Raw genomic sequence first — 18,653 nt, forward strand, 5'->3', positions numbered from 1 at the left:
GGTTGAATAAGTATTCTATTTTTTGTTGGTGTAAGGCTGGTAACTGGTTCAGGCGATGTCCCTCGCCTCTTGCCCTAAGAAGCTAGGATGGCCACGATAAAAGAATAAGTGATATAAAATGGATGAATAAAGGTAGCTTTGGCTTTGTTACATTCTGTAAGTAAATCATCTCTATAATAGAGATGAGCCATAATGGTAGCATTGTATTGGGATCCATCCATAACTACCACGCATTGATGGACACCTGTACATCCCTCAGGAGGGATCAATAAAGTTCTATCTATTTAACCATCCATCCATCCATCCATCCATCCATCCTATCTATCTTTCATATCTATCCATCCATCCATCCATCCATCCTTCGTATCTATCCTTCGTATCTATCTATCTATCTATCTATCTATCTATCTATCTATCTATCTATCTATCTATCTATCTATCTATCTATCTATCTATCTATCTATCTATCTATCTATCTATCTATCTATCTATCTATCTATCTATCTATCTATCTTTCTATCTATCTATCTATCTATCTATCCTTGTTATCTATCCTTCTTATCTATCTATCTATCTATCTATCTATCTATCTATCTATCTATCTATCTATCCTTCGTATCTATCTATCTATCTATCCTTCTTATCTATCTATCTATCTATCTATCTATCTATCTATCTATCCTTCTTATCTATCTATCTATCTATCTATCCTTCTTATCTATCTATCTATCTATCTATCTATCTATCTATCTATCTATCTATCTATCTATCTATCTATCCTTCGCATCTATCTATCTATCTTTCGCATCTATCTATCTATCTATCTATCTATCTATCTATCTATCTATCTATCTATCTATCTATCTGTCTATCGTATCTATTGTATCTTACCTTATTTATCTTATCTATCTTATCTATCTTATCTATCTTATCTATCTTATCTATCTTATCCATCTTATCTATCTTATCCATCCATCCATCCATCCATCCATCCCTGCTCCGGGGCATTTGTTGTTATAATTATGTACAGGTGTCCATCATGATTGTATCCAAGGCAGCATCTCAACTTTGGTCCATTTCTGACCCCATACTGCTCCAGAATACTGATTTAGAGCAGAGTAAAGACACATCCATGAACAGGAACAGAGGTGTATGACTAAAGATAGGTGACCTAAAAGGAAATGGTAGCCGCTACCAGATATCCTCGACTCTTAGCTCTGCCTAATTTAGTTCCATCGGATACAAATCACCTGGAAACTCTTTACAATCAGTCTCAACTGAAATCAGAGGCAAATTGTCGGAGCCACTTTGCCCGACATTAAGCCTTTTATTCCTAATTCCTCCGCCGACATATCTCCGATCTCTCTTTTTTCTGCGTCAATTAAATAGACTCGATGGTGGAAATCGAGTTTCCCCGATACCATCAGTGTCCAGAGAAGTTAACCCGACTTGAATCACCTTATTAAAAAACAGAAAACATTAATATCCGTTCGCGTGGCGCAAAATTAACACCCGGTGAATAATAACAGTGGCGAGCGAGGATGAAAGAAAGGAAGCTGCTGCTGCTGCAAACAAGTGGCAACATGACTCGATTTTGAAAAGCAAAGGGAAATATAAACCCGGATGATGAGTAGGAATGCGGAAGATAAGCGAAGGTAAAAAAGCTCTCATGATAAGGCTGTTAAAGGATGAAAGAGGAAGAGCAGCTACATGTGGAAAGAGAGCAAGGCTGGCGGAGCAACCAACAGCTATAAAAGACCCATTAGGCTCTCAGCCTTGATTGCTCTACAATTAAATGTCCAATCTCTTTGGCAAGCTTTGGAAACTTGGACCGTTGTTTTTTCCACTCCGTGTGTTTTGAGGTCCGTGCCGGGCCGTAGATGTTTGCGGACGAGCCCGGAGAGCTGTCGAAAAAAAGAGAAAAAAAAACACAGTAGTTCCTGCGTTTTAGAAGTCGGGTTGTCAAGAATGGAAGTCAAAACGATTAAATAAGTGGAGAAGTGCCTCGAGCCGCTGCCTCTCACGTTTTCGTTTTCTTGACAATGGAATCAACCCGTCCTGGAAATATCTCAAGAAAACTTCATCATAATCTAAATGGACAAAAAAGGGGTTTTATTTGATTAAGCATCATGGACCCAATTTAGTTTTTCAATCTATTTTGGCTTTTTAATGACCATTTCATAATTTTCGTTCCCCACTTTGGTCATTACTGTAATAGTTTAAATGTTATGATCTAAGGGTTGGAATTTTAAATAAGACCAGACTAAACTATAGTAAACCCTTGCATTATCTCTGGGTCAAGGTGACCCGGTGGCCTGAAAACAACCAGTTTGCGGTGTCCCTTGTGTTATCTCTGAGTCAAGGTGACCCAGTGACCTGAAAACAACTAATTTGTGGTATCCCTTGTGTTATCTCGGAGTCAAGGTGAACCTATGGCCCGAAAACAACCAGTTTGTGGTATCCCTTGTGTTATTTCTGAGTCAAGGTGACCCGTTGGCCTGAAAACAACCAGTTTGTGGTATCCCTTGTGTTATTTCTGAGTCAAGGTGACCCATTGGCCCGAAAACAACCAGTTTGTGGTATCCCTTGTGTTATTTCTGAGTCAAGGTGACCCATTGGCCTGAAAACAACCAGTTTGCGGTATCCCTTGTGTTATCTCTGAGTCAAGGTGACCCAGTGACCCGAAAACAACTAGTTTGTGGTATCCCTTGTGTTATCTCGGAGTCAAGGTGACCCGGTGGCCTGAAAACAACCAGTTTGTGGTATCCCTTGTGTTGTTTCTAGGTCAAGATGACCCGGTGGTCCGAAAACAACCAGTTTGTGGTATCCCTTTTGTTGTCTCTGGGTCAAGGTGACCGGGTGGCCCGAAAAACAAACAGCTTGTGGTATCCCTTGTGTTGTTTCTGGGTCAAGGTGACCCGGTGGCCCAAAAACAACCAGTTTGTGGTATCCCTTGTGTTATCTCTGAGTCAAGGTGAACCTATTGCCCGAAAACAACCAGTTTGTGGTATCCCTTGTGTTATTTCTGAGTCAAGGTGACCCATTGGCCTGAAAACAACCAGTTTGCGGTATCCCTTGTGTTATCTCTGAGTCAAGGTGACCCAGTGACCCGAAAACAACTAGTTTGTGGTATCTCTTGTGTTATCTCTGAGTCAAGGTGAACCTATGGCCCGAAAACAACCAGTTTGTGGTATCCCTTGTGTTATTTCTGAGTCAAGGTGACCCGTTGGCCTGAAAACAACCAGTTTGTGGTATCCCTTGTGTTATTTCTGAGTCAAGGTGACCCATTGGCCTGAAAACAACCAGTTTTCGGTATCCCTTGTGTTATCTCTGAGTCAAGGTGACCCAGTGACCCGAAAACAACTAGTTTGTGGTATCCCTTGTGTTATCTCGGAGTCAAGGTGACCCGGTGGCCTGAAAACAACCAGTTTGTGGTATCCCTTGTGTTGTTTCTAGGTCAAGATGACCCGGTGGTCCGAAAACAACCAGTTCGTGGTATCCCTTTTGTTGTCTCTGGGTCAAGGTGACCGGGTGGCCCGAAAAACAAACAGCTTGTGGTATCCCTTGTGTTGTTTCTGGGTCAAGGTGACCCGGTGGCGCAAAAACACCCAGTTTGTGGTATCCCTTGTGTTATCTCTGAATCAAGGTGAACCGATGGCCAGAAAACAACCAGCTCGTGGTATCCCTTGTGCTATCACTGGGTCAAGTTGACCCGGTGGCCCGAAAACAACAAGTTTGTGGTATCCCTTGTGTTATGTCTGGGTCAAGGGGAACAAAAAGAAATACATATTCATTGATGGAGGCTGTTCACCTTGTACCAGGGACAACACAAGGGATAGCACAAACACATTTATTTTCAGGCCCACCGGGTCACTTTGACCCAGAGACAACAAAAGGGTGTTTACAAAATGCTAAAAGTATGTGTCTGGAATAAGAAGACACATCGACGCAAACTGCTGTAATGTAGTTTTTTAAAGGGGTTTAAATGAGTCTTTTTTTAATTTAGTGGTTATTCAGCTTTAAAAATAAAACAACTAAAAATAACTACAGAATGACAACTTTACGGAAAAAAGTAAATAAACCATCTACTGTTTTGCCCAAATTGGTGAGTCAGAGTCACCTTTTAACGTGTGGTAATTTTAATATGAACCAAAAATATTTACTTAAAAAAAAACAAAAAGACATTGCGTTACATACATTATTTACCTGTTTAAGACTTGGAACAACTTGCCACCAGGTGGTGATCCGATGAATTGGGGTGTAAGTCTGGATCAGATCACTGATGGAAGGTCTGACCATGAATAGATCTGAAAGTAAGAACCAGAATTTTAAAATGGATCAGAAACTGGCAGCTAATGCAGAGTTTTAAGGATTGGGGAAATGTGAGTCCTCCTACTGGAGCAGGTGAGAATTCTCCCTGCAGAGTTTTGTATTAACTGCAGGCGAAACGGATCCTTCTTGTATGACACATACGCTGATTTAACTGGATCACCACCCAGTCGACCCGACCAGTGTGTCCCTGAACAACCTTCAGGGGTATTTTTCTAGGTCACCTGGGATCGCTTCAGGGTCCCCCCATATTGATGGTCAATGAAACAGGAGGGACTTCGTAAAAGCAGATGACTTGTGTTTTAAATCTTGGAGATATAAAGATGGTGGTTCTGTTAGACGTTTTTTTCCAGCCTTTTAGCTCTCCCAGAAAAAAAAAAACAGTGACTTCCTTCATCAATCCAAAGGCGTCACAAATTAGTTGTATTTCTCAAAATGCGACAAACTAACTTCCAGGAGATTCAATTACTCATGCACAACTCATCTAAAACGAAAAAAAAAAGAAAAAATCAGGCATAGACAAAACACCATTAAGAAACCGCGGCATAATTTTGCAAGGCTTAGCATATAAACAAGTCTTTTATCCTCGGAACAGAATCTTATTCACAGGAAACTCTTCCAAAAAGGCAATCAAGCTGAGGGGGATGAAAACAAAGAGTCTAAATTGAACCAAACAGGCAAGGATCAAAACCACGGAACTCATTACTCATAAGAAAAACGCTGGGAAATTTGGCTTCAAGGTTCAAATGTAATCTGGCACAAACAAAGGGAAAGGGATGAGAGCCGGAGCAATTAGACACAGGTGGAGCTCGCCGGGATCGCCGAGGCCATCAAAGGAGGGAAAAGTAAAAAGGGTGAAAATTTATGAAATAACTGGAATGAGCGAACGGACGGTTTTGCGATGAGGTGACGTGGAGACGCATCCGATCACAGTGTTCCTGATCCTGACACTTGAAGCTGCAGGGCTTTATTGCGTCTCTGCTAGAATTAAGATACTTTCGGCTCGTGTACACAAAAGGATATGAAGCCCGATCTCTAATCTAATCTCTAATCTCTAATAATGTTAACACGGCAGAGAAGCTCTTAACATACGCCGGAGCTCAGTGGCAGCCTTGACTGGAGCTGCAACAGAAATGTTTATTAAAAAGTCAATTGATGTCCTCTATTATGGGATGTAATGGGACTTTTTTTTATATACGTATATATGTAACTTCTAATAACAGACAAATGTATGAATAATAGAAGAGTTTGGTTCCACTAATGTAGTTAGAAGATCTTTTAAAAATATATATTGTTCCAAAAAGATTGATAAGGTGAGGTTTCAATGGAATAGTTGCTCAAAGCAATAGACTGTATAACAGAGAGTGCCATCTAGTGGCCTCTGTGAAGAGTGGGAGTTCTTTATGAAGCTTTATTTACCAACACAAGAAATATACACATCAATACTTGATGATATACCATACAGATACACACACACCTACACACACATACATACTTACTTAGGTGAGAGAGAGAGAGAGAGAGAGAAAGAGAGAGAGAGAGATGGAATGAATGGATGGATGGATAGAGAGAGATAAAGAGAGAGAGAGAGAAAGAGAGAGGGGATAGATGGATGATAGAGAGAGAAAAAGAGAGAGAAAGAGAGGGAGAATGAGAATGGGAATGGATGGATGGATGGATAGATAAAGATACAGAGGGGATGGATGAATTAATGGATAGAGAGACAGAGGGATGGATGGATGGATGGATGGATGGGTGGATGGATGGATGGATGGATGGATGGATGGATGGATGGATGGATGGATGGATGGATGGATGGATGGATGGATGGATGGATGGATGGATGGATGGATGGATGGATGGATGGATGGATGGATGGATGGATGGATGGATGGATGGATGGATGGATGGATGGATGGATGGATGGATGGATGGATGGATGGACGGATGGATGGATTAATTGATAGAGAGACAGAGGGATGGATGGATGGATGGATGGATGGATGGATGGATGGATGGATGGATGGATGGATGGATGGATGGATGGATGGATGGATGGATGGATGGATGGATGGATGGATGGATGGATGGATGGATGGATGGATGGATGGATGGATGGATGGATGGATGGATGGATAAAGATACAGAGGGGATGGATGAATTAATGGATAGAGAGACAGAGGGATGGATGGATGGATGGATGGATGGATGGATGGATGGATGGATGGATGGATGGATGGATGGATGGATGGATGGATGGATGGATGGATGGATGGATGGATGGATGGATGGATGGACGGACGGACGGACGGACGGATTAATTGATAGAGAGACAGAGGGATGGATGGATGGATGGATGGATGGATGGATGGATGGATGGATGGATGGATGGATGGATGGATGGATGGATGGATGGATGGATTGATGGATTAATGGATAGAGAGACAGTGGGATGGATGGATGGATGGATGGATGGATGGATGGATGGATGGATGGATGGATGGATGGATGGATGGATGGATGGATGGATGGATGGATGGATGGATGGATGGATGGATGGATGGATGGATGGATGGATGGATGGATGGATGGATGGATGGATGGATGGATGGATGGATGGATGGATTAATTGATAGAGAGACAGAGGGATGGATGGACGGATGGATGGATGGATGGATGGATGGATGGATGGATGGATGGATGGATGGATGGATGGATGGATGGATGGATGGATGGATGGATGGACGGACGGATGGACGGACGGACGGATGGAGAGAGAGGGGGATGGGTGGATTGATGGAGAGAAAGAGAGAGAGAAAGAGGGGATGGATTCATTGATGGATGGAGAAAGGTGGGATAGATGGATAGAGAGAGAGAGAAAGAGAGCAAGAGAAGGGATGGAGAGAGAGCTAGAGAAAGAGGGGATGTATGGATGAATATATATAGAGAGGGGATGGATGGATGAATAGAGAGAGAGAGAGAGAGAGAGAGAGAGACACTCAGGTGGAAAGAAAAAACAAACTTTTGTAAATAAAATATTAACCTTTAGATAAATGTCTGCGAGGCGTGTTTTCGGCGGCTTTTGAAAGCAGACACACCGACTGACCACGAGCTCCGGTGCGAAAGCACTGAGGGACTCAAAGGTCAAATGTTAACTGCAGGCATTTTAGAAAATAAGTCTTTTCAAAAAAAACAAAAAAAAAACAACAACAAGCCAGACATCACAAATTACAGCAGGCCTCGGAAGACTCCGCTGGAGGACGAACACGTCTTGAATATTTGAGGAGCGAGAAAATAAAAGCTCTACAAACAGCTCAATGAAACGAACTCCCTAACATCCTGCGGATGAAACTTTAATGACCGCGAGCCAAGGAGACGGAGGAGTGATGGGTCTGTTTGGACGGGCGGAGGTGGGCGGCGCCGGGTTTGGGGGAATCGGTCGGACATCGCGGGGATTAAACTTTCATGTTCGCTCGGTCTCCGCGGCAACGAATCCTACGTGTACAGAAAGAAATTTATTATCGATTTGGAATTGATCTTGTGACGGCGACTACATGAAGAACATGATTTTGGGATTTTGGATGGATGGATGGATGGATGGATGGATGGATGGATGGATGGATGGATGGATGGATGGATGGATGGATGGATGGATGGATGGCTGGATGGATGGATGGATGGATGGATGGATGGATGGATGGATGGATGGATGGATGGATGGATGGATGGATGGATGGATGGATGGATGGATGGATGGATGGATGGATGGATGGATGGATGGATGGATGGATGGATGGATGGATGGATGGATGGATGGATGGATGGATGGATGGACGGACGGACGGACGGACGGACGGACGGATGGATGGATGAGAGAGAGAAAGAGGGGATGGATGGAGTAATGGATAGAGAGTCAGAGGGATGGATGGATGGATGGATGGATGGATGGATGGATGGATGGATGGATGGATGGATGGATGGATGGATGGATGGATGGATGGTCGGATGGATGGATGAGAGAGAGAAAGAGGGGATGGATGGAGTAATGGATAGAGATGGATGGATGGATGGATGGATGGATGGATGGATGGATGGATGGATGGATGGACGGACGGACGGACGGACGGACGGACGGACGGACGGTCGGATGGATGGATGGACGGTCGGATGGATGGATGGATGGATGGATGGATGGATGGATGGATGGATGGATGGATGGATGGATGGATGGATGGATGGAGAAAGAAAGAAAGAGGGGATGGATGGAGTAATGGATAGAGAGTCACGTGACCAGTCGAGATTTCCAAATATGTTATTGAAATATTATTACTATTATTATTATTTTAAAATAATATCCAAACAAATAGATAAACATAAAGTTCAGTCGATTATAGAAGGTAAAAGTAGTTGAATTATTACGGTTTATTTCAAGTTTAAGGCAAAACATTGTATTTAAACTTACTCCAGAAGAAGTTTTTTATTAACTATCATCATACTGTAATAAATCACAATATAATGATATTAAATAAATATAGGAACAACAGCCACTTTAAATTAAATACGGTTGGTGGGCCGAATTCAGGACGGAATTTAATCAAACATGGTCTAGAAAAAAATGAATTTCAAGATGATCCTCCAGTTAGGGTCAGGGTGACCCAGAGGCTTGAAAACAAATGTATTTGAGGTATCCCTTGTGTTGTCTCTGGATCAAGGTGAACCTCCCTGGCTTCCATAAATACATGTCCAAACAAGAAGGATCTGTCTCGCGTGCAGTTCATTAAAAACTCTACAGCCAGAATTCGGACCAGCTCTAGTAGAAGAACTCACATTTCTCCGATCCTTAAATCTCTTCACTGGCTGCCAGTTTCTTTCAGGATCAACTTTAAAATTTTGGTTCTTACTTTCAGATCTATTCATGGTCAGACTGCTCCTTCCATCAGTGATCTGATCCAGACTTACACCCCAGCTCAGGCTCTGAGGTCTGTGCATCAGAATCTACTGATGGCTCCTTCGGGTCACCTTGACCCAGAGACAACACAAGGGATACCTGAAATGTATTTGTTTTCCGGCCTTCAGGTCACTTTGACCCCGAGATAACACAAGGGTTAACTACTTCTGAATGGCGTTTGAGTAAATAACCGCAAAGTAAAGCAGGAATTTGGATGCATCTCGATTTTCGGGCCTTCGGGGTCATATTGAGAGGGATAACAGAAGGGTTAAAGGGCCACATTTGATTAGGTGAGAACCTTAAATAACTTCCCAATTAAAACAGAATCTTTTTCATAGAAAGACAAAAAAAATGTGTATATATTTTTGGTGTTTTAGACTTTTAGGAAAAAGTACTAGCAGGTTTTCATTGGAACCATGAGATCTTGTCAAAATATTTCTTTCTCACGTTTAATGTATATTCTATTTTAACCATTTTTAAAATGTTTACATTCTCTGGTTGATTAATACAAAAACAAACAAAAAATGTTGTACTTCCTCAGTAACCTTTACGACTAAACTATTTTAATTTATTTTATTATTTTTTAGGCAAAAACAATGGGGGGAAAAAAAATCACAGCCCACTCAATCATAAGGTGGGGTATTTAAAAGGTTAAGCCACGCCTCAAATAACTTAAAAAACAAACATTTTAAACTATTTTTGCGTACGCACACAAGACCAGACTAGTCGAAAACAGATAGATCAAACTGTTACGGAACTTTTAAAGATCCAATTTTTTGGGGGCATTTATCGTCTTGCTCAAGGGCACTATGATTTTTTCGATGTATACATTAGTTGGTGATGATGTCAATCTCAGTAACTCTTCATCCGATTTGTTCGCGAATTAAACAATATTTTCGTAGAATTTAAATTGTTTCTCAAGAAACAAGTTCTTATTTTCAATCCCGTTCCTACATAAAGCACAACTGGGAAACAAAGTATACGTCGGGGCTGGAAGTATTTCTCTGAAACAGAGAATAAGCGGGCGAGGATGAGATAATACCCTAATGCTCTAATTCCACATTTCTTGAGCCCAGAGGGATCCACGACTGGTAAAACTGCCTCGCGATTAACAAAAAGTATAGTTGATCAAAGAGCGTCAGCCCGGGAATCTCCTTTGATCTCTGTCATTACCAGCGTCTGGCGGCTCCTTGATGCTGGAACGGCGGAATCTGGGTCACCGAAACAAACAAGAGCAAGGAGCTCCAACCATCAAAAAACCTGCGGTGATCCCGAGGTGACCCCGGGGTGGACTTTTACAACAAGCCTAAAAGGAGATCAGAGGCGGGTCTTGACCATGAGCTGTGATTGGTCAGAGGTCGTACTTGGCCTTGATTGACGACCACCTGTCATAAAACAGTCCTTTGTAAGCCCCTTGTGGGTTCTTCACCGTATGTGTGATTTAGTGTGTGGTAGGAAAAAAAGGGAAGTCCTGACGGTGGTGACAAGATAGCCGAGTGAAAAAGCAACAATTTAACTGATATCACCAAAGACCAGAAAGTTAGGAACGACCAGAAGAACATCCCAAATTGCGCACTTCTGCACCTACACTTATGTCTCAAATCGCATACTTGCGTACTAAAAGTTAGTATTTTTAGTGCGTTAGTGCGTCTCAATTCTTAGTATGCAAAATTGAGTGCGCCATGCACACTAAATTGGCGTACTAACACGCCCACAAAACTGAGCATGGTTCGATGGACACTAACAACACTAAACAGCCGCCATCTTAGTGACGTTTTAAATGGAAGTTACGTCATATATAAACGCATATAAATGCATATACTTAAATATGTATTTTCAGCAGCAGTAGGAGGATAAACACGTCTTCGCTGCTGATACCAGCTTAAATATCTCGCGATTATTTCGATTCTCATATTTTTTCTTTATTTCTTTTTCCAAAGTTGCAATACGTGCTGCCAGCAGGTGGCGGCGATAGCGTTCAAACAGCTGGTTGAAACATCGTTAAATAGGAGTAGAAGAAGAAGCTGTCATGTGATTTCCGGTTAGTGTGTAGCTTCAGGGTTTGATTTGAGACATACTATCTGTGGAGAATTTGCGTACTACGTTAGTACGTACACTAAACTGATGCATACTAACTTCTAGCATACTAAGAGTAGTATGCGATTTGAGACACAGCCTTAGTATTTTGAGTGCACAAGTGCGTCCCAATTAGCAGTGTGCGAAAATGTAGTGCGCAATGAGGACTCAATTGGTGATGGAGGTCGTTCACCTTGTACGAGGGACAACACAAGGGATACCACAAGCACATTTATTTTAAGGACATCGGGTCACCTTGACCCAGAGACAATAGAAGCTATAAGTGTTTAGAAAATGCTAAAAATACATAATGAGTCTGGAATAAGAAGACACATTAATACAAACTACTTTAATGGAGTTTTTTAATGGGTTAGAATGACTTATCAATTTAGTGGTTTTTCAGCTTTTAAGTTAAACAACTAAAAATAACTACAAAATGAAAACCACAAGGAAAATAGTAAAGAAACCATCTACTGTTGTTGAGTTAGAGCCAGAAAACTGAGTGTGGATCAATGGACACTTATTTTCCGCCCTTAACGGCCGCCATCTTAGTGACGTAGATGATGCTAAACCGAAGCTACATCACTGACGACGCGTCTTCGGAGCAGATACCGACGTAAAGGTCTTGAGAAAACCTTAATTTAACCACAAAACAACACAAAAACATAAATGAAACACAACTTAATCACTTTTTTTAATTGGTGAAAAGTGACGCAATAGTGTTGCAACTTCCGGTTGCGATCAGCGTTAAAAAGTAGTAGAAGAAGAAGCTGTCCAATCATTTCCTGTGAGTGTGTAGCAAAAGTGTTTGATTGGACACAGTACTACCCTGTCGAAATTCGCGCACTGGCCAAGTACGTGCACTATCTTCATGGGTACTATAAACCAGTGCACTACTCGGAGAAGTGCGCGATTTGGGACGCAGCCCAAGAGAAGCCATTTTAGGTGGTAACACTAAAGTCATAGAAGAAAAAGTCTAAATTCATTCTTCGTTCCATACATGTCTATCCATTTTCCACTAGATGCATTTTTCATTACGTAGGAAATTATAAATACATAAAAAAATATATACGTATATTGGGATGTCTTTTAAAATTCATGTGTTAATAAGAATATTGTGGGTTTTTTTTACTTTTTCTTTTTTAAAACTTCCACAGAGGGTAATTGACATTGTTGTGTCAAAAGTATCAAAACATAAAAGAGTATCACTAATAATGTTGAATCTGGATACGCAATCATTTTTAAAGGTATAAATACCATTACAATTGTTACATTTCATTGTATTTATTCATTATTTTTTTGCACTACCTCAGATCCATTCATCCATCCTTCTAGTATTTTATACTTTATCATTATACTTTTTATCATAACTATTATGTTGTTTTGTTTATTGTTACATTATTATTGCATTTTTCTTGTTAAAGTTAAACTAATCTGTTGATTTAAGTGTGTCTTATGTTGGACTCTTTTCTGTAGATGAAATCTTGTTTACCATGACCACGCCCACTCTGCTGTGATTGGTCAAACATTAAGGTTTGTCAGTAATACCAAAAATATCCACCTCCAAGGGACTTGTTTTATGAACAAAGCAGGCGTGATTACAGCTGGCTGGAGGAGGAGTGAAGCCATTATTACATTATATTGGACTCCGCTCTTGTAACCTCTCGTTCGCTCACCTTTCAATCAAACTTTATAAAGTAATACGTTGAAAACATGGTCATAATGAGGGACTTACTGCATCTTGGAGAGGAAGATTCAACATTTGAAACATGTGAGAGAGTCAAGAAAGTTGTTGAACATTTTAGTATCATGACAACCCTGGTCTAAAGTATGATGATCCTAGTGAATAAAAGTTACCAAAACTAAACTTAATACTAACTAAACTACTGAAACATTATTACTAAGGTGACTACACTAACAGTATCTCCTAAAAGTGTGTGTTTTTTAGGATATTAAGTTAACTGAGTCACAATAAAATACTGTAAGATATCTCCTCTCTAGGTAACAGTGTCCACTTTTTGGGAATTCGAAATATATTCATCCTATTAATCCTGCTCTACAAATATAAATTACTTACTTACTTACTTAGTAATAAACAAACACCATTTTCAATTTGTGCTTAAAAGAGATTCAGCGTCGGTTTCTATAATCTGGACGAATTCACTATTAATTAATTCTATATCTCATTTATTCATTTTATTTTTTTAAACTACACATTTAATGACATTTTGATTGTGCTTTGAAGTTGTATTAGAGCTGATTAAATCAAACAATTATAATATAAATCCAGTTACTATTTATCTCTATATAATCATTACGTACATATATATATATATATATATATATATATATATATATATATATATATATATATATATATATATATATATATATATATATATATAAAAGATTCCATAATCACCATACGTAGAATTTTGTAATAGACACTCGAGAGGAAGATTCATCTTCATTGATGTTTGATTCCATTTGTCTGACTGGATACAAACTCTCAGAAGACCCTCTAGGTCGAAGATAAATAAGACTTGACCGCCATCTTGCGGTCAAAAGATGGTACTTCATAAGTAAGTAAGTAAGTAAAATTTACTTGTAAAGTTATTTTCTAGACCAGTTTCAGCTTTACATAGTTCATAATAGACGTTTTAAAAACTTTATTTTAGTATAGATGATACCATTATTAATATTATTACGTTTTTTAGAATTCTGTATTTTAAAAATAAAGTATTTATAAAAAATAACTTTATTTTCTAATGTTTACTCAAAAAGGTTAACACTTGAACCTCTTTCTAGTGACTTGTCATTTTACGTTTAACGCTCATCACGAAACAAGGATTCAGAACCAACTTCTATACGATTGTGACAGAAAAAACCCTGTTTTTTTCCTCTCCCTCCGTAAATCATCCCTCTCTCTCTCTCTCTCTCTCTCTGTCACTTCTCCCACACAGAGACAATGAGAGGAACGAAAAGGAAGGAAATGAGAAGCTATTTCTGAGTTAAATAAGACACTGGGATGGATACCATGACAGGCTGGGACTCTCTCCCCGGAGAGCTCATTATCCTCCTGCTACTGGAGCTCAGTTTAAATAAAACAAACTGGAAAATACCATTTCAGGCCTGATCATAGCTCGCTTTTAAATCAACATCCGGACTCGGATCGACACCCAATAACTGCAGATGAAGATTTACCTTCAGTTTTGGTTAAATTGGCTTTTGTTGTAACGTAGACATTAGCACTTGTGTTTGTTTTTAAAGGAATAATGTCGGTAAATATTGTTGTTAAAGCGATGAAATCCATTTTCTAAATCAATTATTTTTAATTAAAAATTTGAATAATTAAATCCCAGTTTTCTATATTTCAAAAGTAAATGCCTACAGTAAATTATTTTTTTTATTTTTTTTATGTATATTTATTAATGTTTTCGTTCCATTTTTAAATAGTAATTTATTTCTAAATATATCAACTTATGTGTTTGTTATAATGTAGTATATTCATGGAACATTTTTACTGTAACTAAATATTTTCTCACGACTAAGGTGTTTACCTTTCATAATAATAAATAACAATATAAAACACTCTTGTTTCGAAATAACAACAAATCCCTCTGATCCTAGTGTGTTTTGTGGCTTGCACAACTTTGTGAAAGTACTTTAAGCATCCCCTAGAAATTGTCTTTCTGAGTATTCAGAATATTCAGTTACAACCACAAAAAAAATGACAGAAAATCATCAAAATTTTACGATATAGTCACCATAAAAATGCGAACAAAAAAGTTTCAATTTGTGCTTAAAATAGTGTTATCGGGTTTTTTGTTTTGTTTTTAAAGATTCCATATTAATTCAAATTAATTCCAATTAAAAAAATGTTTTACTAAAGAGCTACTCATTTAACAGAAAAAGTTTTACATATTATTAAGTAATTTACCTACCTCTGTCAGAAATGTACCTACTACAAGCCTGAAAACATGATTGGACCTATATAGTGTGTTTACCTTTAATAATAATAAACAACAATATAAGAAAATAGACCAGAAAAACAACCACTCCCACTTATCCCAGTATTCTTTTGTGGCGTATAATGTCATAGTATGCTTTTAAAATGAGCCTTAAAAGTAAATAAAAAAAAATATTAAAAAAAGAAATAATAATATTATTGTATTTATTTTTTTAAATACGTCTTAATATAATGTGTACGCATGATTCATCTATTTTTGAAAATGCTTTGACAATTTAAATTTCCCAAACGTTAGAAGAAGAAAAATAATTTAAAATCAAACATGTCAACTGATCTTTCTCCTCTAGAGGGCAGCAGTGAGCCAGTAGGAGTTTGAAACTACTCAGAGAAGTAGAGATTAAAAAAACAAAACAAACACAAGGTGTGGTTTTTTCTGTTGCTTTGCGTCTGATTATCTGTCAGATTATTCTTTTTTTTAATCGATCATGACGATGATAGAAGCCTGGTACATGGATGAGTCCGACCAGGACCAGAGAAAGCCTCACAAACTGGACCCGAACCAGCCTGTGACGCTGCAAGAGTTGGAGCAACTTGGAGTGTTTCACTGGAAAGTAAGTAACATTTTTTTAAACCAATATTATTGCGTGTCATTTCTCTTTTAATGGGGGATTTGTTGCAGTTAGACGCGGATCTTTACGAAACTGACCCGAAGTTGAAGCAGCTTCGCCAGGAGAGGGGCTACTCTTACTATGACGTCATCACAATACACAAGGACAAGCTGCCCAACTATGAGGAGAAGGTACCTGAACGCACCATTACCTGCTTGAATTCTTTTTTTCTTTTTCTTTTTAATTTCTTCCTCAGTTGAAGATGTTCTTTGAGGAGCATCTCCACCTGGACGATGAGATCCGATACATCCTGGATGGACGAGCCTATTTTGACGTCCGGGACAAGGAGGAGAGGTGGATCAGGATCTCCATGAGCAAGGGGGACTTGATCACTCTGCCGGCCGGGATCTATCACAGATTCACCCTTGATGAGACGGTATCTATTTACAAACATTTAAATATATATGTATACGTACCTTAACTCTGGAAGAATGTGAACTTCTGACACTGACCTTTTACAGCATCAAATAGAACGTTGAACTTATGAACATTTACCTTTAAGTGCGTGAATAAATTCAGTGTCAAATGATATCTGTAAAGGAATATTGAGTGTAAAAAATGTAATAAAGGTGAAATGTAATTTAATGTAAATAAGTACAGGGGTGTAAACGTACCAGGGAGAAGGAGTCGATCCCAGAGGTTACGTTCAATAAAAAATACTTACTTACCTTCTTTTTTTTTTTTTTTGAAACATAGAATTTTACACAGAATGTTTTTCTGCATTTAAAAGACAAGTGATAGTAAATAAATTCATTGTTCCAAAAATTATATTTAAAGTCCGATAGCACACACTTACTAACTTACTTAAGTCGGTTTCTTTCAATATGACTTTAAACAATGATTTCTAACACCGAGTCAAAATCTGAAGTTGAATTTGAACAAATCAAATTTAAGGCACATTTGTTTGCCTTCTATTTACTTTTAAATGCGTAAATACATTCAGCGTAAAATTAAATTCAGCGTAAATAAATTAAGTGTAAGAAATTCGGTGTAAACTAAATTCAATGTTAATATACTGGCAACCAGGGAGAAGCAATGGATCCCTGATGTTACGCTGCGACATCACAGAGGTCCCAGGAAGAAGGAGTGATCCAGGGCTATGAAGTCAGAACGGGTGCATCAGTCCCACATACCATAGTATAGTCATACTCGTAATTCAGAAGACATGCATGCATAATTGAAGACTTGTAGTCGTAAAAAAAAACAACCAAAAAACACAAAGGATACTATATTTTCTGAGAGTACTTGTTACTAAACACGACCTCTTGAATCTGCAGGTTAGAGTCACAGATTATGTTTTGCACCTCAATCACTGCTAAAATAGGTGCATATATTCCACACACTCGTAGCATGAGATTTATACCCGTACTTTAAATACACGTAACTACATATTTGTACCCAGTATTCAGTTTTCCAATGGGTCCCTTCTGGATTACGAGTATGAATATGTAGTCACATCAATGCAATTTTAATAGTACGAGTTATGTGCCCGATCTGACTTCATACATGGCGACCAATGTGTTTTTAATTATCCCAACATTGAATATAAGATATTACTGGATACAGTGAATTACTACTAATTGAGATATTTTTCAAATTCATGATCATATGCTGATGCCGTAAAAATTCACTCTTCGAAAATGATATTTTAAGTCCGATTGGTACAGATTTACTTCCATACACATCTAAACTTTAAGATGAAATAACAGCATAATGATAAAAAAAAGCAAAAACATTAAACATATTCTTATGGAAAAACTGTACGGATTCTATCTTATTTATTATTCAAATCCTGTCTCTTTACAGAACTACACAAAAGCAATGAGGCTGTTTATCGGGGAGCCGGTGTGGACGGCGTACAACCGACCGGCGGACGAACACGAGAGTCGCCAGAAATATGTCGCTTCCCTGCAGGCGTCCTGAGGAACTGCAGGGCGGAGGAACATTTTTAAAATCCACTTAAAACACACACAAGCATTATCGTTATGATAACAATATTGAACAACACTAGATTAAGCAGATGATTATATAGATTATTTTGATATAGAATTATCAAATTATATTTCCACCCTTTGAAAAAATGAAATAAAAGCATGACTCAGCAATATTAGCCAAAGGGTCTATTTCAGTCTATTTGAGTTCAGTATTTTTTTGATTTATTAAAATTTTTCTCAACTTGTAATGTTTAACCCCTGGTGGTCGCTTCAACGCCTGCACTCTCCTTTTCGCTTTCCTTTATCCCCATCAATGACTGCTGAAAAAAAAACATTTGATTTTTCTTTTCTTTTTTAAATAAATTGGCTATGAAACCATGAATCAAAATTAATTTGGGATCATTCCATTCTCTCCAAGAATAATTATTTTTAACCAGAACTCTTATCAGAATTACAATGTTAAATTCTTGAATCAGTGGAAACAAATCAATTAATATAGTTTAAATTGTGTCTGATAATAACAATATTACGGTATGAGTTTTTGAGTTATTCTGACTCTAATTAAAGAACAAATGAGTAAAAATAATCAAGTTTTTGAGTGACTTGTTGTGTTGTTGAGTGAGAAAACCTTGATGCAGAGTGGACAAGATGACTGGAAGTAGACAAACTGGAAGGAGTCAAGAAGAAGAAAATCCGGGATCACGTTGGGGAATAATATTTGCGCTCTA

The 18,653-nt window shown here is 38.6% G+C and overlaps 1 protein-coding gene across 1 annotated transcript; it reads left to right on the forward strand.

Annotated features, from left to right (window-relative positions):
• The first annotated feature begins 15,707 nt into the window (after nt 1–15,707).
• Nucleotides 15,708–18,124, forward strand: adi1 (acireductone dioxygenase 1). The gene is made up of 4 exons (XM_087779647.1): nt 15,708–15,934; nt 16,003–16,122; nt 16,188–16,367; nt 17,798–18,124. The coding sequence occupies exons 1-4, from the start codon at nt 15,809–15,811 to the stop codon at nt 17,912–17,914; spliced, it is 543 nt and encodes a 180-aa protein (XP_087635773.1). The 5' UTR covers nt 15,708–15,808; the 3' UTR covers nt 17,915–18,124.
• Nucleotides 18,125–18,653: the final 529 nt, after the last annotated feature.

The sequence above is a fragment of the Callionymus lyra genome, chromosome 18 (genome assembly GCF_982586985.1).
Source record: "Callionymus lyra chromosome 18, fCalLyr1.hap1.1, whole genome shotgun sequence".
Lineage (NCBI taxonomy): Eukaryota > Metazoa > Chordata > Actinopteri > Syngnathiformes > Callionymidae > Callionymus > Callionymus lyra.